The sequence below is a fragment of the Drosophila sulfurigaster genome, chromosome X (assembly GCF_023558435.1).
Source record: "Drosophila sulfurigaster albostrigata strain 15112-1811.04 chromosome X, ASM2355843v2, whole genome shotgun sequence".
In the NCBI taxonomy this organism is placed as follows: Eukaryota; Metazoa; Arthropoda; class Insecta; order Diptera; family Drosophilidae; genus Drosophila; species Drosophila sulfurigaster.
Window position 1 is genome coordinate 13739900 of NC_084885.1, and position 22959 is coordinate 13762858.

The 22959-nt window shown below is 37.4% G+C and overlaps 4 protein-coding genes across 5 annotated transcripts; 2 read left to right on the top strand and 2 right to left on the bottom strand.

Annotated features, from left to right (window-relative positions):
- Positions 1–666: 666 nt before the first annotated feature.
- LOC133849441 (vitellogenin-2) lies at positions 667–2291 on the bottom strand. Its single transcript, XM_062285532.1, has 2 exons — positions 1982–2291; positions 667–1905 (listed from the first exon to the last, which is right to left on the bottom strand). The coding sequence occupies exons 1-2, from the start codon at positions 2217–2219 to the stop codon at positions 818–820; spliced, it is 1326 nt and encodes a 441-aa protein (XP_062141516.1). The 5' UTR covers positions 2220–2291; the 3' UTR covers positions 667–817.
- Positions 2292–4610: 2319 nt separating this feature from the next.
- On the top strand, positions 4611–6305 carry LOC133847982 (vitellogenin-1). The gene is given in 5 exon segments (XM_062283339.1): positions 4611–4862; positions 4864–4897; positions 4969–5066; positions 5068–5349; positions 5427–6305. Coding segments are annotated over 5 exon segments (1296 nt in total). The 5' UTR covers positions 4611–4673; the 3' UTR covers positions 6120–6305.
- A 1958-nt stretch (positions 6306–8263) lies between these two features.
- On the top strand, positions 8264–14149 carry LOC133847742 (uncharacterized). 2 transcript variants are annotated; one of them, XM_062282935.1, is made up of 4 exons: positions 8264–8688; positions 9779–9936; positions 11029–11224; positions 12278–14149. In XM_062282935.1, exons 1-4 carry the CDS (start codon positions 8614–8616, stop codon positions 13853–13855), a joined length of 2007 nt encoding a protein of 668 aa, XP_062138919.1. In that variant the 5' UTR covers positions 8264–8613; the 3' UTR covers positions 13856–14149. The 2 variants fall into 2 exon arrangements, with proteins under 2 accessions (XP_062138919.1, XP_062138920.1); XM_062282936.1 differs by lacking the exons at positions 8264–8688; positions 9779–9936 and adding an exon at positions 10828–10958.
- Positions 14150–16817: 2668 nt separating this feature from the next.
- Positions 16818–22562, bottom strand: LOC133847743 (glutathione S-transferase theta-3). The gene is made up of 4 exons (XM_062282938.1): positions 22176–22562; positions 18631–18917; positions 18406–18541; positions 16818–18339 (listed from the first exon to the last, which is right to left on the bottom strand). The coding sequence occupies exons 1-4, from the start codon at positions 22291–22293 to the stop codon at positions 18158–18160; spliced, it is 723 nt and encodes a 240-aa protein (XP_062138922.1). The 5' UTR covers positions 22294–22562; the 3' UTR covers positions 16818–18157.
- Between the last annotated feature and the right edge of the window lie 397 nt (positions 22563–22959).

Below are 22959 nucleotides of genomic sequence, written 5' to 3' on the forward strand. Positions count from 1 at the left end.
AGAAATAATGTCTTTTTTTCTCGACACCTCCCAAAAACTATAATAAGCGTATAAATGTTCATCTGCAATTTGTCGTACGGAGAACTTAGTCTCAAATTGCAATCGATTTAATAGTATACACTTGTATACATCATTATATACTTATCTATAAGTCTATAAGCTTATATACTGACTTAGTGCTTATTATAAAATTTTATATCAATAAATAAAAATAAAAAAAACATAACATTTAAATATGGTTTTCTTTATCTACATAATAGACAAGTGTGTATTTAAATTAGATTAGGTTTCAGAGATTTTAGGTACGAGAAAACACTTGAAGAACCTCAAATTTTATTGAGGAAGAATCACAATATGCACTTAGACGAATATCAACTTGCTTTAAAGTTTAAGCATTTAGCTTAAACCTTGGCTAACACTTTTTAACAAAAACAGCAACCGCAATGAATTTAATTATTGTAATTAAATTAAAATGTTGTAGGCTCTAATTTCATAAACTGTAAATTCCATTTCACGAATTGCTACACCAAATAATTTAGCTGTAATTATTTTGCTCTCTTTTTTTTCCTATTCAATATTGAGTTTAGAACGATCTTCTCTAAGTTTATACACATTTCACTTACTATATGTTAGCTATATAAAATTCAGTAGAAAAGAATTAAGGAGTTTTTTTTGAAAAATGCAAAATTTTTATTACAAAACAAAGCGTAGTCTAGTCATTCGATACAGTAGAATAGAAATGTCATTTCGTTGGCTTTTCGCATGTCGATCGATCGTCGTCGTCATCGTCGTTGTTTTGTGGCACTGTCAATGTGACTTAAGCGAGGTTCTTCTTATCCTGCTGCTGCTGCTGCTGCCTCCATGCCTCATGGACGGAGTGATAGCCGCTCTGGGTCTGGGCAGGAGTGTTGCGGCCGAAAGGAGCCTTCGAGTTCACCTGCAGCATGTAGTCGCCGCGGATGTCGTAGCTGGTGGCAATGCCCATGTAGGCGCGCTTGCCATAGCCATTGTTCTGCTTGTACTCCTTGTAAGAGCTGGCAGCGACAGCGGGGAAGTTGCGCTCATTGCCGGGACGGACCGATTCGGCGAAGTAGCGGGTGGCGCGCAGGGAAGCCTCGACAACGTTCTCGGCACCGGGAACACCCTCGGATGGGCCGTTGGGGTAGAAGTCAACATCGGCGAGACGCTCCTGGGTGCCCATGCCGTAGGCAGAGGTGTGGATGGCATCGACGAAATCGGCATCACCGCGAGCGAGGCCGCTCAGCTTGTTGTCGGGCTCGGCAAACAGTTTGGAGGCATCCAGAGCGGTGATGCGGCGCAGCTTGTGTCCAGTCAGGCGGGTGTATTGACGACCAGCAATGCCAGCAACATGAGCAGCTGGACCCTGACCGATCAGATGGATGATCTCCTGGGGCACATTGACTTCGTTGGTCAACTGAACGAGACGATCGCCGATGATCTCACCAATACGCTCAACATTCAGGGTGGCGAATTGCTCAAAGTCCTCGATCTGATCACCAAGCTTGATCACAACCAAATCACCGGTGGTGGTATCATCCTGTTCCTGGTTCTGCTTGCGGCGCTGCTGCTGCTGTTCCTCGCTGCTGCTCTTCTGCTCATCGCTGTCGTTCTGGCCGGGGTAGGGCTGGAGGTTGTAACGCTGTTCGTAGGCCTGGACCAACTTGCGGTTGGCCTTGTTCACCTGACCCCAGGTCTGGGGCAGACCCTGGATGAAGATGGTCACCTCATCGTCACCAAAGTTGGGCTGACGCTTCACGGTTTGCACAAAGGTGTTCAGGTTGAACTCGGTCTTCTGGCCGCGTGGACCAACAATGTAACCCTTGATCTTGCTAGCCTCTGGCACATAGTCGGGCTTGAAGACGCGGTTGAACTGCGACAAGTGGTCTGTAGAGACAGAAATGAAATCAAATATATAGTAACTAGGTGTTGGATGTGTGTGATCTAAGGGCTTAGGACTTACACAACTTGGAGAGCATGGAGCCACCCTCATCGACGGTCATCTCCTCGAGGCGACGCAGTGTCACATCCTTGAGCATGGGCAACTGCTCAATTTGGTTGGGGCTCACCCAGTTGCTGGGATCCTCGTAGTTGTTCAACGAGTTCGAGCGACGTTGTTGCTGTTGGTTGCCATTGTTTGGCGACGCCAATGTTGCTGCCACCAGGCAAGCGAGAACACACAAAGTGCGCAGAGGATTCATTGTTAAACCAGAGAGAGCAGAGCCTTCTTTCCAAATTGCCGTTACGCCTCAACGAGCTGTACTGCATGTCTCAACCAAATCGAGCAGCGATTTTATAGCTCAGCTCTGATTGCAGCATTGTTCTACTGTTCGATTGATACGTTGATACGTAACCAACATCAACGTTCATTGACCGCATCGAGCACACGTGTCGTCAAAATAGATGATGATGATGCACTGCATCTTGGTCAGCATATTTCGGTGGAAATGAAACTGAAAACTCTTGACTTGATTTCTTGACTTTAGCAATCAATCAATCGATCGATCGGCGACAATTGCACTACTCGACAATTTACACAATTCACATTTTTCCGCTTTATCAGTGATTGGTGATTGGCGGCGATTGGCAACTGTTGAATACTAAGCTCGTGCTTAGCGCAGTCAGCAAACAACGATGCACATTTTGTTGCCACACAAAGCAGCAAGTAAAGTGCAAGTCCATTCGGGACAATGTGCGCCTTATGCAACCGACAATTATGCAATCAACTTAACTTTATATCCGCCAATGCTTTTACATACTTAAAAGAATAACTTTATATTTTATATTTATTTGTTAAAAAATTCTTAGAATATAATATTCTGATTATTTTAGTACATATTTGTACCAATCACAATGAAATGTACTAATACGGAAGTTAAATAGTATTCTATTCAATAAATTTTAGCCTAGTTCTCTTTATAATTTTGTACATATTGATATGCATATTAATATCGTATAGAATATAATTCTCTTCATCGTTTTGCAAATATTACACATATAGATACACCCAATTCATTTTTTCACAATCACAGTACAAGTTGTTAATATGGAACCAATTCAAAATACAATGCACAAGTTCTGATTGACTGCAATAGCTGCAATATCGATAACTGTTAATAGCAGCAAAAGATTTGTATGGCCAATGCACACTGCAGACACTCAATTCTAACATTTGGGACATTTGGCACATTTGTCCCAAAATTGGGACATTTTTCTGTTCAGCGGTTCATTCGCTTCGCTTTGCAGATACATACATATGTACTACACAAATTTGTCTTTCGTTCATTATTCTAGTTTATTTCGCTGCAGCAATAAAACACAATTATTTGAATAATTTATTAAAATAAATTTATTTTAAAATTAATAATGAATATTATTTATATACATTCAAATTCATTGTATAGTACAAATTGAGCAAAAATAAAACTAATCTTTTTAAGTATAGAATGTTATTTTCATTCTGAATGCAAAAGTGCTGCTTATGCAAATTTCGTGTTCAAACTTCCGTCAGTTTCTTTTTCTTTGCATACCGATAAAGACATGCTATATTATATACATATTATATATACATAAAAGAAATAACTAATAGTGTTTGAATGAACTTATGTGCATTCACAATAAGTAAAATAACATCCGCAATAAAAAGATATAAAATAAAAAACAAGAGCAAGTTTCCAAAATTGACTTGGACCAACTTTATTTGAGGTGTATATCACAACCTTATAGTGTAAGGTTATACTAGCTAAAACATGTCAATGACACGCATACATATACTTGTATAAAGGAATTATACAGAATCTGCTGAGGAGATTCTAGAAGTTCAATCAAACTTATTCAATTTATATATAACTTATTCTGACATTGTAACTCAGTGTAATCTAACGTAATAACTTGTAGATCAAATTGCAATCAATGCAAATTAATTCATAACTAAAGGTGTTCTTATCAGTGGCTTAACTTTGTTGCGGGTGCTTTGCGCCCATTATCATTTGATTATGCACATTTGCTTATATTCGAGGCATGAGTTTGCAAGTATAACGAAAGTTGCATATGCTCGACTGAAAGATACCCGTTAGATAAAGGTAACAAGCAATTCTGCACATCTCAAGAGTTCAACGAAATGTTTGACGAGACTGTTATTGCTATTTTCTATTGTTAAATGATATGTATATGTCATGTATATGTTAGGTATACTTATGTGGCCCTGAATTTCATAGGAATCTCATAAAATACTGTGTGCTTGGCATCTTAGATTCGAAATGGCGTCAAAACTAGGAAACACAATTGAACTGCAAATGTTGCAATTAAATTTAAAATAATTAAAACCACTAAAATTGTAATTTCTGCTAACACAAAAATAAATTACCCTTTGCTAAACGGAGGATAGGTATAGAAAGTAGACGGATGTCGTCTGCGTTAGCACAAGCAATATGTAAGCGTTAAACTTGCTGAAATACATATATTTGCTGACAAATTGCAACGCTGCAGAAAATCGCAGCAAGTGCTGAATGGTCTGACAGTGCAACAAAATGCACGAATGCACGATGCGAGACAGACAACAAGTATAAATACTCAATCGCCGAGCAGTGAAAAGCAGTTCAACTCACAGCGACGCAGAGCAGTAGTTGAAGTCCTTCCTGATCATCATCATCGACATGAATCCAATGAGAGTGCTTAGCCTTCTGGCCTTGCTGGTCGTGGCCGCCATGGGCAGCCCAAGCGGCAGGATGAACGACAACTCGGTCAACCAGGCGCTGAAGCCATCCCAATGGCTCTCATCCCAGCAGCTGGAGGCTATTCCATCTGTTGATGATCTGACGCTGGAGCGTTTGGAGCGCATGTCCTTTGGAGAAGGGCGCTGAGCTGTTGCAGCAAGTGTGTAAGTAAACTAACATACATATAAATTGTATATTGTATGTGGAATGCTAACCTGAATCATCTTGAATTCAGACCATCTGTCGCAGATCAACCACGATGTTGAGCCCAACTATGTGCCCAGCAACGTGCAGGTTTATGTGCCCCAAATCAATGGCGAGAAGATCGTTGCCCCCCATCAATGAGATCACCCAGCGTTTGAAGCAGCAGAAGCAGAACTTTGGCCAGGATGAGGTTACCATCATTGTCACCGGTCTGCCCCAGACCAGCGAGACCGTGAAGAAATCCACCCGCAAACTGGTTCAGGCTTACATGCAGCGCTACAACCTGCAGCAGCAGCAGCAGGAGGGCCAGAAATACAGCCGCAGCTCGGAGGAGGACAACAAGAAGACATCCAGCGAGGAGGACTACAGTGAGCTGGCCAAGAATGCCAACACCAACACCGGCGACATCATCGTAAGTAGTCAGAATGTTCAAACCACGTCATTAACAGAGTTCAGAGTTGCTCAATCGGTACTTTCATTCCATTGCAGGTTATTGACTTGGGCTCCACTTTGACCAACTACAAGCGTTATGCCATGCTCGACATTGAGAAGACCGGCGCCAAGCTCGGCAAATGGATCGTTCAGCTGACCAGTGAATTGGAATTGCCCTATGAGACCATCCACATGATTGGCCAGAACATTGGTGCCCATGTTGCCGGCGCTGCTGCCAACGAATTCACCCGCCTGACTGGCCACAAACTGCGCCGTGTCACCGGTCTGGACCCCAGCAACATCATTGCCAAGAACCGCAACACACTGTCGGGTCTGTCTCGCGGTGATGCCGAATTCGTCGATGCCATCCACACCTCGGTCTACGGCATGGGCACACCCATCCGCAGCGGTGATGTTGACTTCTATCCCAATGGTCTGGGTGCTGGTGTTCCCGGAGCCGACAACGTCGTTGAGGCCGCCATGCGTGCCACTCGCTACTTCGCCGAATCTGTCCGTCCCGGCAACGAGCGCAGCTTCCCCGCTGTTCCCGCCAACTCGCTGAAGCAGTACAAGCAGAACGATGGCTTTGGCAAGCGCGCCTACATGGGCATCGATGCTGCCTACGACATTGAGGGCGACTACATCCTGCAGGTCAACCCCAAGAGCCCCTTCGGTCGCAACGCACCCGCCAAGAAGCAGAACAACTACCACGGCATCCACAACGGCTGGCAGAACGAGAAGGATTACTAAATTCTCAAGCAATTTAGGAATCCGCAATCCCAATGGACAAAATGATTCATCGAATGTCGCACTTTAGAGTTTAAGAACCCAAACCACACAATTGGATCTTTTTCTTGATAACAACGAGTAGTAATTTTCATACTATTATATAAATTCATGACAAAATAAACGCATATATTCTTTGTGAATAATATACTTAACGCTTTATGATTGTTTGGGATGGTTCAAATCAAGAATCTTGTAAAAAATGCAGCATGTATGTATGTCGATATTATACTACATTCAAAATGTACCATAGAGTACAAAATATAGTAGGTTTTAGAGTGGACGTTTTCTGATTCTTAAGATTGCTTTTCAATTTGTGTGTGTTCCTTTAGAAATCATAAAAATATAAATATGCAAAATATAATATGTACATATTTTGATTTACAACTTAACAAAGTTGGTTAAAAAAAAACTAATTCAATTTGCAGTGCGCAAAACTTGGTAACCTTAGCTTTTATACTCTCTGATATCTATATATTTATTTGGTCGGACAGACAGGCAGTCACAAATAGAGATACTGCTCGAAAATATATACTACATACGTCAGATGTGAATATATATTATTCTCCTTGCATAAATCTCATCTAAAAAGACGTACATCTTCATACATGCCATGAACGTTTGTAGACGCAATGGGGATTAAGTATACGCATAGTAAATTTCATACATAGTTTCTGTATTGCTATCCCTTGATAACAGCACTCACTCATCGCCTGCCAACTTCGTTACGAATTTGTGTTGGTTTCCGTTTAAAGTTTGCATTACTAAAATAAAAATAAAATACTTATAAGTAAATGTACAGAAGTAGTTATAAAACTTTAATTCAAATGATGTTTTCGTTGAGCTTCAATATTCGCAGATTTTCCGAAAGTCGTTTTTCATTTAATTTATTTATTTATTTTTATCAGATGTAACCAGCTGATTTCTAAGGGAGGAAAATCAGCGAAGGAAAATCGATAGTTGGGTCTAAAAATAGCTTTTAAAGCTCGCGATAAGCTTTTGCCAGCTGTAAGGGTTGTCCCTTGGCAAAAGCTTATCAGCAGGCAAAAATATCAAGTACCTTGGCAAGCCTGTCGCTGTTTCGACTTTTGGAATTTTTTGCAAGCATTTTCAGTTGTTGCTGTGGGCGTTCCACGCTCGACTTTCGATTGTCGACGACTTGGAGCCACACATAAAAATTTCGTACTAAAAAGTCGACTCCAAACTGCGTTTTCCAAAAGGAAATACTGTCTGCGACATCTACGTGTTCGTTCTCGCTCGCTCCAGTTCACATACATCTATATATATATATGTATATATATACATATATTGTCGTGGTCGTAGTCGTAGTTTTATGTGACTGTTAGCCAGGATTTCATATGCCTTCAAGGTGAGGCAACATTTATATTTTTTGGGTATTTTTTTTGGCAATCTACAAACGAGTGTTGAACAAAGTTTAAATTTGTGAAGTAAAATGCAGTGAAAAAGTGTGCAACGAAGATTGAAAGCATAAAAAAGAAAAGCATAAATAAATTTTCCTCGTTTTTCCCCCTTTGTCTCCACTAAGTGTGTGTGTGGGGGTGTGTGAGTGTGAGTGTGAGTGTGTATCTGTGTATCTGTGTGTTCGTAAAAAAGCAACAGAAATACCGAGAAATAAAAGCAGTTTTGTTATTGTTAAAGACAAGCTGCTTGCCTTCACTTTACTTTACGTGTATGTGTATATTTGCAAATATATGTAAGTGTGTGTGTGTGTGCATGCGCATATGTACATATATGAATGTATGTGTGTGAATGTGTAACTCGTTATGTTGTCATCTACTATGCAAAGTAATTTACTGAAGATAAAGTGAATAATATTGCAATAATTATACAGTTTAGCTATCGACGACATCGTCCATCGAACGCGGCAGCAACAACTGTGATAGCACGAACAACAACAACAACAACAACAGAAACAAAGGCAATTCACCCGATGACACACGGAAAGAATGCAGGGAAAAATGGCATTGTCTGTCAAGGACAAAACAAAAAACACCCTGTACATACATGCATACACATGTAGCGGCGTGCGTGTGTGTCCCACTGTGATAGTGTGTGTGTAGCGAGGTAACAACAACAGCAACAACAGCAACAACAGCAACAACAACAACAAATAAACAACATCGAGAAAGGCAAGAAAGTAGCACAAACAAATCTGCAGCTGAAATATTGTACACACAGAGAAACAGAGACACGAACACAGACAAACAAATTACATTACAAAACGAAGGAGGCTGCAGCAACATCATCATCATCATCATCATCATCGTCATCAACTTAATTATCATCAACTAACCAGTAGACAACAACCCCAAACCGAACGAAAACCCACGCAGCAACAAAGCAAAGCAAAGCAAAGCGAAGTAAAGCGAAGCAACCCCAAAGAAGAATATTTGGCGCCAGTTGGACAACAATTGCTGCTGCCTGAGCTTAAGCCACCATGTGGCTTCTTGCTTCTGTGATGATCCATTTGTTTCCGCTGCTTTTTCATCTGCTACTCTTGATGCCAGTTCATGTGAGTACACTTCCTTCCCTTCCTTCTTAGATGTACGTGTGTGTCCACAGTACATATGTAATATACATTCATTGATTGTAAACATTTTATGTCAAAGTTTTCATTAAGGTTAAAGACAGTTTATCATTTGGTATAAGCTCATTATCTGAAAAACTTAAAACACTTTTTACATCACAAATTATTCTCGGTCAGTACAAATTATTAGTTTTTCCGAAAAATATTACAATTTACATCTTCAAGCATCATTTACTATTCTATAATTAGCCATCAAAAAGTTTACGTCGTTTGTGTTATTTATTTTTGTGTTTCTGATGTAAAAAATTCGATGACAGTAGACGCTAAGCAAAATTGAGCAATTGTTAGGAAAATATAATTTAATTGATATTTATATTATATATTTATATATTAGACATTTAAATATGTCTTATGTAGATAATTATTAGTTATACCTCCAAATGTATTTTTACGATGCCTTCAAATGCAATTTAAATTCTCATAGAAGCAGAACCTTGTACAAAATGTGTTGCATACTTCTAGGCCCTCCTATTGTTTTTCCACAAATTATCAAATTTATTTCAAGTCCCATAAATTTGAGCTGTCCAAATTCAAATCAAACTTATTTGTTCTCCGTATTCACGTCGCTTTCAAAAAAGGACATTACTGCTTTTTCTGCCTCCGTACTGTGGTATAGGAATATTCTTTTCGGATTTAAACTTCGCAATTTTATTTATTTATTTTTCGCAATTCTTGTTCATTGCACCTTAGTGATAAATTACGAGTACTTGATTCTTAGATTGTGCCATATGGTTTTTGATGGCCATTAATGATCTCACAAAGACATACTTTGTAAACAAAAAAACCTTGGCTAATTTGTTATTGAAAACAAATATAGTAAGGAAGCTAGAAACTTAAAAAATATATTCATACCAACAATGTAGATATTCATGACAATTAAGTAGATAGAATGTTGTTAGCTTCGATCAAAAATCAAGAATGTCAAGTGCTTAACCCACATTTATTCTATGCACATTATTATAACAAATATGTATAACGAAATGCTTATAATGAAATCTATTTCTCCTTGGCACAGGTGACAGCGCGTTTCTGTGAAGGTGGACACATCTGCTCGTTGCCACGTGAATGCTGCACCCAGGGCTGCTGTCCGCCGTATCAAGGTGGACCGCGTCAATTGCCCCCTCCGTCAGAGCACGTACTGAACTTATTCTTCATCAGCCACTGGTTCTTTTGGTAAGTGTGTGCGACAGACAGTGAGACAACAAGACAATGAGGGCAGAGAGATTTCGTCAGTGTCAACATCATCACAGTTGCTCGGGTCTCGGGTCTAGAGGCTCAGGCTCTCAGGGTCCCCGATGACGATGATGCTCTGCTGCATTGCGTTCAAGGTTGCACAGCCGGAGCTAATTGGCATTGTGCGGCACATAGAGTGTGTAGTATACAGAGAGAGCAAAAATCAATCCGTTTCCAATTGAGCCATCACGATTCTTTTGCAATATATTAAAATGCCTTAGTTGACCTGCATTCGTTGTGATCTTAAATAATACAAATTATTTCTTTTTGTCTTTTGCAGTTTTTCGATTACCTTATTTTTTAATAAGAGTATTCATTGCCAAAATTACAGGACAGAGAAAACTGCATTGTTAATTCAATTTTAGATTTCGAATTCATTTTTTTATATTTCATCTTTTTCATTCTTGGTTATCGTTATTAATATGAATTACATATATTATGCGTTAGCTGAAATCAAAATTCTTTCCCCTTTAAACTCAATTTTATAATTTGCAGTTTAGAGTCTCATTTTTCTCTCTGTGTAGTATGAGAACGAGTATGGAAATGAATATTATTATTGGCAGCAAAGGTGCCCCCTGACTTGACTGAGTTACGTCAAGTCAAGACCTTATGCAAGTCGACCGAGCCCCAGAGTCCCCAAACAGAACAGAACCGAACAAAACGGACCAGAGCAGACACAGAGATAGAGGCAGAGAATGCAAAAAGCTATTGGCAACTAATGAGGTACTGTCCATTGTGTTACCCCCCGCCATACATCATATGTTGGTTTGTTGGTGGTACATAATCAAATCTCAAGTCACCAAAAAGCAAACTACTCGTACACTATAGCAGACCATTTAGTTGGCATTCGATGACGAACGCAGCAAGCAGCAAGCTGCAAACCAAAACCGTACGATACGAAAAAAAAAGTTGCACTTTCAAATGGGTTTCTTCATACACAGCCGGCAGCTACAAACTGAACAGTTAAGGGAGAATCTCCAACCACTTGACTCCATCTCTAATCTTGGCTTTGTCTTGCTTCTTACTTTGTAGGTGCGTTGTAGTTGCCATCATCCTAGCCATTCTTTGTGCCTATTCCTTGTGGAAAAAACGTCGCACACTTTGTGGCTGGGGCTTCAACGATCATCATCACACACAATCCGAGGGAGATTCCGCGGGTTCCTGCTATGCACCTCCGCAATACAGTCGCTGCAATTCATTTCATCATCCGCCGCCGCCGTACACAGAGGTAAGTCTATAGCATTAGCTTCCGGGTTGTGTTGTGCGATTCTTAACCGATATGAGTATGCAAAAATATGCGTTGATTTGCTTTCTATGTTATGGCATTCAATATTGTGAGCTAAAAGTAGAAGCTACACTGATAAAAAGATGGTTGAATACGCTAAATTTAATACGGCTAATATTAATTATACCGAATAATAACGAATTTTTAAATTCTTAAATTAAATATAAAATGTTAAAGTAACCAATATAAAATAACGTAGGAAAAATTATTTGTTTATTTAATTTAAATAATCTAAATAAGAGACAACTTCATATTGATTTGGTATTTTTGATACAATTCGATGTAGACATTTTCCCATTTATGAATGAATAAACAAGTTAAGGATAAACCTTGATCTTATTTGAAATTATTGTCTTCAATATAACTTCAACATTTTTGTATTACGGAGTTAAGAATATATTCTTGAATTTCTAACACGTTCAAATCTGACAATCTTGACATCTTCAATTCCGAAATTCTTTAATTTAGTACGAATTACATAAAAAACATATAAACAATTATTTATTTATTTAAAACACATAATCTAAATTTAAAATCGTTTGATCTTAATTTGAAATTTATGTCTTCAAAATAATTCTTCATTATTCTTCAGTGAAGAACACTATATTCTTAAATTTCGAACATGTTTAATCTAGATTTATTGATGAATTTTAATCATTATTATCTCTGATTGTATTGACTTTAATTTAATTTAAACTTTATTTTTTATTTTGATTTGTAATTTTTACCTGTAATTATATATTCTTGAATTTCTAATATATTCTATAAAGAATTGTAGAAATCTGATGCCAATTTAAGAATTTACTCCTTGACATAATTTCGTCACGATTCAAGAACTTTTTCTGAACAATATTTTCTTTAACTGAGCATATTTTAATATCATATTTATATATATTTAAAGTATATATTTTATTTTAAATTATAGCTAAAGAAAAGAGACAATTCATGAATTGGAAATCTTTCATAAATTAATGAATTTTATCTGCCTCTTTTCAGGTCACATCAAAACCGGATCTCTATCCTCTGGTCTTCACCTGCAACAGCGACAATAGCAAAGGCAACGCCGGCTCCAGCTATCTGATGGTGCAATACTTTCGCAACTATATTGTGCGACCTGCGGGATCCCTGAGTGCGGCCAGCACCGAGGAGTCCCTCAGCTCCAGCTTCATATGCAATGCCAACGAGGCGAACACCTTGGTGCCACCTCCATATTCGCGTGCCGCCAGCCCCGAGCTGAGTCTGCAGTATGCTGCCGGAGGTGGTGGCATTTCACATCCGGAGCCAGCGCGTAATTCGCAGCTGGCGGCGCCGATGTACGGCCTGCCGCGATCCGCTTCGCAGCTGGTGGAGCTGGAGTATCAGCCGAGGCATCATCAGGTGATGCCGGCACATTATGCGACTGTGGCGCTGGGCGACAGTGTGGATGGAACGCATTATAGCACGCGTTTCAATGCGACACACGCCCTAAACAGTGGACACTTTTCACCAGATGATTCGTCAATTGGCGGCGAGTCAGGGAATCAAATGCGTCAATTGAGCGGAGTTGGAGTTGGGGTAGGAGTTGGAAGTGGAGGTGGAGGTGGATTTCTGCAATCGCGCAGCGATCAACACTTTCGCTATATGGCCAACAGCATCAACAGCCTTAGTGAGATATTTGTGAACAACAGTTGCGCCGCCGGCTTAGGTGGCACTGCGCCAACGGACGTTGGCGGCGATCAGGTTGCAAGTGGCGCCGCCACACAGGCCACATCATTGTGCAGCCTGGCCTTGGCAGCCGGTTGCACGCCTGTCATCTATAGCAATGGCTGTGTGCAGCCGAATCCATTGAATAGCCTCGAGAACTGCTGCCAACTGATGTCGATGTCCGGAGTGGAGGCGGCGGGTGCCACAGTCACCGCACCGACAACCGCAAGCACAGTCTCGGTCTCAGGTGTGAGCAGCCTTTCGAACATCGGCACACCTGGCTCACCTCCCCAGGCCACAAGTCCCACAGATGAGGTGCGCGAAATACTCGATCAGATCAGGCATCTTCAGGCGGGCGTTAGTTATGAGCAATTGCTGCTTGCCAATGGCGGTGGCCACAAGCCGCGTCTGCAGCACACACTCTCCACACCCATGGCAAGACCCTCAACACTGCAACAGCAACAACAACAGCAGCAGCCACAACAACAACAACATCAGCACTCCACTTCAGCGTCAGCGTCAGCTTCAGTTTCAGCTTCGGGAGCAACACCAATGCCAATGACCATAACGAGTAGCAAAAGCAAAAGCAAATTGAATGTGTCAAAGCCGCCGAACAAAGCTCTGTACATACCGATGGCTGCGATTGTGGCGCCCTCCTCATCCGCCCAGCGCTGTGTGCTCAAGAGTCCCGTCGGCAATGTGGCAAGCGGTGCCACCAGTTTCCTGGTCAATCGTGGACGCGTGGTGCGCAAAGGTTGGATCTCACGCTCGGCCCCAACAACACCGGCCAGCGGCTTGCCGCCGAATCGCTTTGGCGATGACAGCCCGTTGCTCAATGAGCACGATGAGGACGAGGCCATCGATGAGGCACATGGAGAACAGTATGAATAATGCGAAGAGACTCCATAATAAATGACCTTAAATACGATATTTAGTTTGTAGAACACTCGGTAAATAGATGGGCTTGTTTTTGAGGCCAATTGAGTCCCCAAAGATAAACGAAACGAGCTGCATCAAGCAAGGCAGTAAATTCAAATTTTAGCTTGGATTAAAACCAGCCAACGAAGCGGATATTTTTGGATCGCTTAAAAATTTGCTTTTTCGTTTGAAACTTGATTTACTCCGATAATTTAATTCTCAAAAATTTGGTTTTATTATTTATTAAAAAATAATCTTATGAAAATAGTTATCCGGTTAATTTTATATATAGTTTAAATGGTAAAGTCCGAGTTCTTTGAGGTTCTTTTTATTTGGCAACCCAATGATTATAAAGATTGTGGAATCTGCTTTCATATTCGTTTCAGATTCGATTTATTGCTTTAATTTTTTTTATTGTATTTACAAAACGAATTTTCATACCAAAAAGTGGTCTGATTTTTTGTTGTCATTAATGATTTGCAAGCTAGCATCAGCAAAATACTGTTTGACCGATTGTTCCTATGAAACAATTATAATACTGGACTTGAACTGACTACTTGTTGGTGCCTTTGTCATACGAGAAACTGGAAAGACCAGTTAATCTATGACAATCCAATTGAACATGGATCAAGGCGAAAATTGAAAGCAGCTGATGGAAAAAATCAAAATATAAGAAAACCATAATGAATATTGACATTTGGGACATAGAAAATCACGAATTGAGTAAACAAAGAAACAACTTCCACATTTAATACTTGCCGAAATAGTCAGAATAATTATCGCTGAATATATGATTTAGACAACATTCGCACAATTATCATACGCAAAAATATATAGAAAACAACATTATCTTATTCGGAAGGATCAGCCCAAAGATACTCACACACAAATGAACCAACATATTGCATCTGAATGTTGAATATGAAAATACACGAATGTGAAGTCATAAGATTGCAAATTTCTTCTTTGAAGCTATGCTCAACTAATGATTAATATTCTGCAAAGCAAAAATAGTTGAGAATAAATCGATGCAGAAAATAATTGATTCACATAAATTCAAAATGAATAGTTAAAAGTAAAATATTAGGTAACAATACAATCATTATGAAAGTTGCGTCGTCAGCAGTTTAAATAAATAACTGAGCATCTGTCGATATTTGTGTTCGTGAAACAAAAAACTCTTCAATAATATCGGTTTGCGCAGAAAAGTATGCAACATTTTTTCGCAAAGAATTGCATTCTTTGAAGCAATCCGTGATTTGTGGATTTTGTTGAACAGTGCTGTCAACAGTGATATTTATTTAGCCGAACTAATCTAGAAACAAATACAGAAGGTGGCTCTGATAAAATTGAGCATAGCATACAATCAAAGAGCAGAGATAAAAGAATGCTTCACACATCTGTTGCTTGTCGTGTATTCTAATATGCTGATACTATATGTAAGATATACATACGTGCGTGAGAACCAATTGCCAATTTAGTATCGCTTAACAAAATAACATTACATCACCGAAAAAAACCAAAAATGAATTTATGTATGTCAAATATGTACATTGTGAGACCTCCTTTTGAAGATTTTTCATATGTGTATGTAAATTATATATGTAGCTCTTTATCTTAGTGTATGTAGTATGTAATAATTTTATATTTTATTGGCTACTTTAACTTAAAACAAATCGCACATACATATTGTACATCTATGTGTGTGTGTGTGTGTGTGTGTGCATGTACACACCCATATGTATATATGTATATACATATGTAGATAGATGTTAATTTCATAATTACTACAATTGAATCTTGTATTTGGCGAACTAGTCGAGATTGTTCGACTACCAGAATACTCTGAGACCATAATGTCGATACTCTAATCAAATAGTTGCCTAAAATATACGAATTAAATCCTTATTGACTCAACGCACATCCCACAAATAGAGATATTTGCCATATAACTTCAATTTAATAGTCCAAATCAGGACTTAAATATCGAATTTCTAATGCAATTGCAAAATTAACTTCCAAGTTTAATTTTGTTTGACTTTCAATGAAAGGTTTATTCCTCTGATGCATTACGTGACGATTCATTTAACATTATTTCAATAATACTTGTCATTTAAAAAATTATATTTGATTTATTTTATAGCTGCTGCAGCAACATGAAAATAAGAATCGAGCTTTTCATTTGCACTTTAAATTCACAGATAAAGTTTATTTTACAAATTTCAACTAAAAAGAGTAACACATGGGTTAAGAGTATCTTGTATTCGAACAGTTTCCACTAAATTGTTGTCATGCTTTTGTGAGAAATGCAAAATGTTGAATTAATGACTTGAAGCACTGATCACGATTAAAAGCTAATTTAAGCAAAACATGATAGGATGAGCACAAAATTTAAATGAAAACAACTAAGCAAGTTGCAGTTGAGTATGCTCGACTGACAGATACCCGCTACTCGTTTTTCGAAAATACAAACAAAAATAAGTCTGACCAAAGCAAACTGAACTCGGTGCCAGCTGCAACCGATATTCAGTCTATAAAAATTGTTTCTTGAACAAACTTAAAAGTTCGATCGCCATATTAGGAGGATTCATACAGAATGTAGTGACTGTAATGAAGGGAGCTTGATCAAATTATACGAAGAAAATACAAACTTGACCCACGTGCAACGCAAAAGAGTTTTGTCACCAAAATTTTGTAGTTATAGATCTCGTAGTCTCTGAGATCTAGGTGTTCATTCTGACAGACAGACAGATTACTCAAAAAGAATATAAAAATATATATAACATAGTATGTGCATTTGCTTTATAAGGTCGGAGGCGCCTCCTTCAGCGTGTTACATAGATTTGCGGTTGTCACTAAGTTATAATACTTGTAACACATGTACCCTATGGGTAACGGGTCTACGTACATACAAGAAACAAGAAACAAGAAAAAATGCAATAGAGTGCTCTCAGAAAACACTCCAAATTGTTGCTAGAACATTTTTATTACACATTTATTGTAGGGTATTGAGATAATTACATTAGATCTACAATAAACAAATATGTTAATCTAAACAGTTTTAATACAACACACACATTCACTGTTGCACATTCGATGGTGACAGACAGAAAACCGACAGAGAAGCCGCCTAAAAACTATGGAGAGAATAAAACCGGAAACAATTTTAAGTATAGTGGAAAGTATTATATACAAAAATAAATAAGATCTGAACAGAATATATAATAATATGGATAAAAGTGACGAATTACAATGCAGCAGTGCCTTTCAAAAAATAACAAAACAAAAAAATGAAAAAAAAGCGATAAAAATATGTAAACAATCAATAATGATAATGTGCAACAGAAGAATTAATCGACGACATGTATTTCGAACAAGCTTAAGAATTATGATGAGAGCATAGCTAATAAACAATTGAATATGTGTATGTGTATATATTTCGAAATTGCAATCACAAACATTGAAGATCTAAAATAACTAAATTTCATTTGAACGTCAGTCAGCCCAACAAATATTCCCATCACGAGCTGAGTTCATCAAATTCTTTGGTGAACAATGCAGTGATGTTTAGAAACTGACATGAAAATATAAACAAATAATAATAGATTTGCACAATTTGACATTTTCGGGAATTTAATGTGAATTGCGCGCATTCTGAACGAATAATTTAAGTGCACATTTTTTGTATTATTTTATAAGATGCTTTACTGGTTAAAAATACTTTTTTTTTTGTATTAATATTATACGTACAATATATATGATATGAATTAATTACAACAAGCAAAAGAAAGAACATAATAATATTACGTCAGAAATGTATAAATCGTTTTTTTCGGCTGACTGTATATTCCTGAAATTGATTGTAGCTTATCTAATTCTTAGCTATAGAACTAAAACAAGTTGTGCAATAAATGGTCATTCAAGATATACATTTGAAAATGCGAAAATGAATTGATGTAAAAACAACTTATTAAACAATAACTTGACAAAAAAAACAAAATAATAATAATATAAGAATAAAATACACAAATAAAGAAATATTAAAATGAAAAGTGATTGTTTCATTTAATATTTTGTAACAATTTGAGACTGACGATAGAGCAACAATTAACGAGAGTACTTACAAATTAAGTTAATGCGAAAAAGGGGAAATAATATTAATAATTAATTTCAGAATAATTTCTATTATCGTTTTGAAGATGCTGCTCCACGTCTGCTTCTTTTAAATAATATTAAAATAACAACTTATAACCCACACTTCTTCCCCACTTTAATTCACTGCTTCAAGGCCTGAGCTTGCACTTCTCCTTGCCGCTGCTCCCGCTGATTGCTCTGCTTCAGAGCCGCATCAAACTGCTCCTGAACACTCTTGTAATAAGGTCCCAACTCATCGCGAACAAGATCGTACCAGCGTGAAAGCTTGTGGCGATTCTTGAAGGCGCTAAAGCCAACGCTTTCTGCACGTAATAAAATTGTATATTAAATATTTAGCCAACATTTTGACGACTCAAAATACTACTCACTGGTTTGATCAATTTCACAAATAGCGCTTAGATCCGCAAATGAAATATTTTCACCCAAAATAAACTTGTGCGAACTCAGGAATAATTGCTCAAAGTCGTTGAGTGCGCCATCCAAATGCTTACCAGCCACATTAAGCTACAATTAAAGTGTAAGTGAGTGTAATATTGAAGACTAATAATATTGAAGATATAATGTTAAACTCAATCATGGCCAAAATATCTTACCGCATTGTCGGATGCACGCGTTTTCTGCAGGTGCGGAATTAGCCACTTTTGCTGAAAGTAATCGGTACAAGCCACATCCATGTTGGTCTGCTGCCAAGCCAGATACTCATCGGTTCGGCTGCGTCCCAATTGACGACGAGGATACCAATGTTCTGGCACAAGTTTCTCGCGTGACAGATGCCGGAATATGGCCACACTTTCGGACAATTGATAGCCGTGATCCGTAATAGCGGGGAGTTTGCGGAATCGATTGACTTTATCACGAAATTCACCCGTCAAATGCTCACCTTGAAAGACAGTTAAGATTCAACAAACATAACATAGTTAGTTGTTCTCGATTTGAGAATTCATTTTTAAAATTGTAATAAGAAGTCAAGTGTCAAGTGATTGACCGTGAATTACGAGCTACGATTTTAAAGAAAATTAAAAACAAGTCAAGTGCACTTAATTTAGAACCTTTTAATAATAATTCGATCTCATTGAAATTCTTGGAAATTGTGTTCAATGCGCTTAAAATTCTAAAACTTGATTTGTATTATTTCTGTTAAACAAAAATGTTTTTAGTATATATGAATTATTATTATTATTTTAAAGTATACAGCACTTGGGTCTTAGCTGCTTTCGCTGACGATCTGCCATATTTTGATTTCTATTATATTATATGTATACATATGTATATCGAATCTAGTCCTTTATTGATATACCGAGTATGATATATTTTTAGGGTTTTCTTATATATATTATTTGTTTATACTTGATTTTGTTTTTTGATAAAGCCTGCTATTACTTTACTTAATTATCGTTCTATAGTAAAGAGATCAAGTCTACTCTCTTTATTTCTTTTGTTGGAAGATATAAGGTCAAATTTCTATAATTTAATATGGCCTACTATTACTTTACTTTATTGTTCTATACTAATATTTTATACCATTTTACTATTTTACTATTTTTCTATATATATATATATTTTTTTTGTATATATTTATACTAAAGTGAAATAGACGAGATTGGAATATTCATTAGTTAAATTTGTATGAAAATACTCGAATATTTTTTCACTTTATTCTTATATTATTATTTATATTTCCAATGGTTAAACATTTACAAAGCTACAATAATCTTGTGGACCACTTCAAAAGTATAGAATGCATAGTAATAAATTGTTATATTACGAGTGTCAGTTGCTCGATTCGCACTGCAGACAAGTCGTAGACTTTTATGTTTTTGTTTTGCCAAGGCTGGCATCGTTCTCAATAGCCGAGTGCCTAGAGTCGAGAGTTTTTCGAGACTTGTAACGTTAACGTTTGTGCTATGCGACTCAGGGGGCTCAATGCACTAACTCAGGGTCGTTTGATTGGCGTCAGTTGGGGCGTGGAAGCGGTATAGCTACTTAAGTAAACCCGTTGCTATTAAATTTCTTTCGACTTACGATGTAAAGTGCAATTGCAACTGCGCTTTAAGGAAGCAACAATCGTAGATTTGATTTGCATACGGTAGAGATAGAGACTAGCAATAAATTCGAAATATGTAGTATATATCTACAATAAATGTCGGTTATCTACGATTGTATCCATTCGTATGTATGTGTGTGCATCGTAGTAAGTAGTCAAGGCTGCTTCATATTTAAATACCTATTAAATGTGCAAAGTACGTCCATGGGTATACAATATACTTAAATACATATAGACGCATACCCACTCATACAGACATTTAAATATATATAGTATTCTGCTGTATGACTTCTTTGTTTACAGACAGAGAGTATATTTAGCCATATTTCACCTGGCATTAATGGCATTTGCGCACGCGCAGTTCAACAAACACAACACAATAATTGTTGTTATTTATCCAACGTATTATTCCCCTTATTTGGGGTACATTGTTTTTGTGCAGATGTTAGTAACTCATTAAGCAAAGTAGCGCTAGAAAATTAGCTGAGAATCTGAATATAATAAGTTGTTAACAATAATAAATTTATTGTTCAAAATTAGAGCAAGCCTAAGTGAGACAGTTTTCAACTCAGTATTGAAAAGATATTAAATTTAATTCTAATATCGTAATTTAATATTGGGATTCGTGTTGAATTAAATTGATCAAGTTCATTGCATTTGGGCAAGACCACAGACCAACAAAATACTCTACCCACTGCTTTTGCGAGTGACATACTCGTTGTTGTTTGTGTCTTTTTTTATATTTATATACATACATATCTGTATCTGTATCTGTATCTGTATACACACAGCTGCATTTGCGAATGTACAAAATCGACACTAAGAAATTCTCACACTTTGTGCTTGCTCGCATATTCGAATTCGAGGGTCGTAAACTAGGTTTCTCGTCAAGCGACGAGACTTCGAACTTTAGTAAGTGAAAGTGATCTTGATAAAAAATATTTTTATTATTATTGTTTTTTTTTTTACTTATTTATTTATTATTACTTTGATCTTCTGATTGTAGGCAAAGCCAAAGAATTAATATAAAACGTGAAGATAGACAATTGTAACTGGATATCGAAATGAATGCATAAAATATATATATTTCTAGTTATCGGGTAACATGAAGGTTAACGTTTAAAGTTACTGTTGCCTTCTGAGTGCAAGTATAACGTCTTTAGTTCATCTTGAGACATTTAAAAGTCAAAATATAATATAGATATATAAAGAGTAACCCTCGCAAAGAACCGGACCATACATACAAAGATATTTGTTGACAGAAATCTATTCAGTTAAATGAATGTGTGCATTTGCTCATAAACAAATTCGTTTGGCGCTTGTTTTTTATTAACAACTCTGTATGCGCTCTTTCTGATACTCATATGATAATAAGAATTACCAATGCGCACATTGAATACAATTGTTCAAATTGCAGAATCATAACAAAAATAACTATCTATTGATATAGCTTAATATCGATCCATTGTAAATAGGCAAATATTTGTAAGCAACTTTTCTAAAGAGGAAGATTATATTCAATTGTGGTTGCTATTTTTCTTCCTCTATATGCTAAATGCATATGACACAAAGTTGAATATCAGTTATTAATTAAATACGCTTAACATATTTGTCAAATGGTATTTGGAAATATGCAAAAAGAAACCGGTAACCATTACGCAATAGATATACAACGATTTTCATGTGCAACCGAATGATAATCGAAACTCTTTTACGTTTCAATTTGATTTCCTGCAATATTATTAAAATTAGGTCATCGACATCGATCGGCTTAACCAAAAACCAAAAACCAAAACTCACAGGTTGTTTGTGCGTTGCGAGTGAGTATCGAAAAAAAAAACAAAAACAAAAACAAAATAAAAGAAAAAACACACGCACACACATAATTCACTTTCCCTTTGAAAACTTGATAAGCGGAATATAAAACTAGTGGAAAATTTTTTCGAAACACTAAAAACCGTTTCCGATTGGATTTGCATTTGTATGCAGTATTCAGTATTCAGTATTCCATATTCAGTCTTGAGTATTCACCATACCAGCTGGTTGACCTTTTGACTTGTAACGTGCGTGCGTTTGGGCACGTACTCAACTCACCTTTGACCATGGAAATGGGAATCGCCTCGAAAGGGATTTTCGATGCCTCCAGAAAGATGTACAATGCCCGACTGGATTGATTTAGGAAATCAAAATAGAACTTCAATGACTGCGACATTTTGTGGTTTCAAGTTTCAATTGCGCTTTTAGGATCACTGAATTTTTGCTTTTCCTTGCGAAGTGACGACTTCTCTGGGGCACAATTCACGACACACTGAATATAGCGGATAGTATTTTTATGTAAATCAAATACAAATAATGTATACAACAAAAAAAAGTTCAATTTGAAATCAAAGAAATTCCTGTGACTAGTTTCAGCACCCTGCTGCGCACTTGGACTGGTTGAAACGAATACACGAATATCTTCTATCTATGACTGCTATTTTCAGACTGAGCTCAAAACATCGACGAATGCGGCATTTTAAAAGCAACGCTACGGCTACGCGACACGAGACGACGCAACTGAACGCAACGCAACGCAACGCAACGCAATGCATAGACAAAGCGCATTTCTCGATCTGTGCGATGGCTGCGCTTGCGCTACACAATTTGTGTTTTGGTTGTTTGTTTACATGTTTACAAGTTGACATGAATTTATCTATGGGCAGCGGCAGCAATTTCGGTTTGTTGGTTGTATCTTCAAGTCCTATGAGACATTGCGTGTGGAAAACTGCACAACTTTACAACAGAAAATTCAGCGAAAGTGTGTTGCTATATTCCTTCACTAATCGTTGAAGTACTTCGTTTAGTTAATCTGTTTAAATTGAATATCCCACCAAGAAAA

Bases quoted from the DNA above. Each gene is read 5' to 3' on its own strand.
- LOC133847742 (XM_062282935.1), top strand. From the start codon at position 8,614: ATGTGGCTTCTTGCTTCTGTGATGATCCATTTGTTTCCGCTGCTTTTT. The intron at 9,937-11,028 runs GTAAGTGTGTGC...CTTACTTTGTAG, and splicing joins ATCAGCCACTGGTTCTTTTG to GTGCGTTGTAGTTGCCATCA. The intron at 11,225-12,277 runs GTAAGTCTATAG...GCCTCTTTTCAG, and splicing joins CGCCGCCGCCGTACACAGAG to GTCACATCAAAACCGGATCT.
- LOC133849441 (XM_062285532.1), bottom strand. From the start codon at position 2,219: ATGAATCCTCTGCGCACTTTGTGTGTTCTCGCTTGCCTGGTGGCAGCA. The intron at 1,906-1,981 runs GTAAGTCCTAAG...CTGTCTCTACAG, and splicing joins CTCCATGCTCTCCAAGTTGT to ACCACTTGTCGCAGTTCAAC.
- LOC133847743 (XM_062282938.1), bottom strand. From the start codon at position 22,293: ATGTCGCAGTCATTGAAGTTCTATTTTGATTTCCTAAATCAATCCAGT. The intron at 18,542-18,630 runs GTAAGATATTTT...CTTTAATTGTAG, and splicing joins CGCGTGCATCCGACAATGCG to CTTAATGTGGCTGGTAAGCA. The intron at 18,340-18,405 runs GTGAGTAGTATT...TATTACGTGCAG, and splicing joins TTGTGAAATTGATCAAACCA to AAAGCGTTGGCTTTAGCGCC.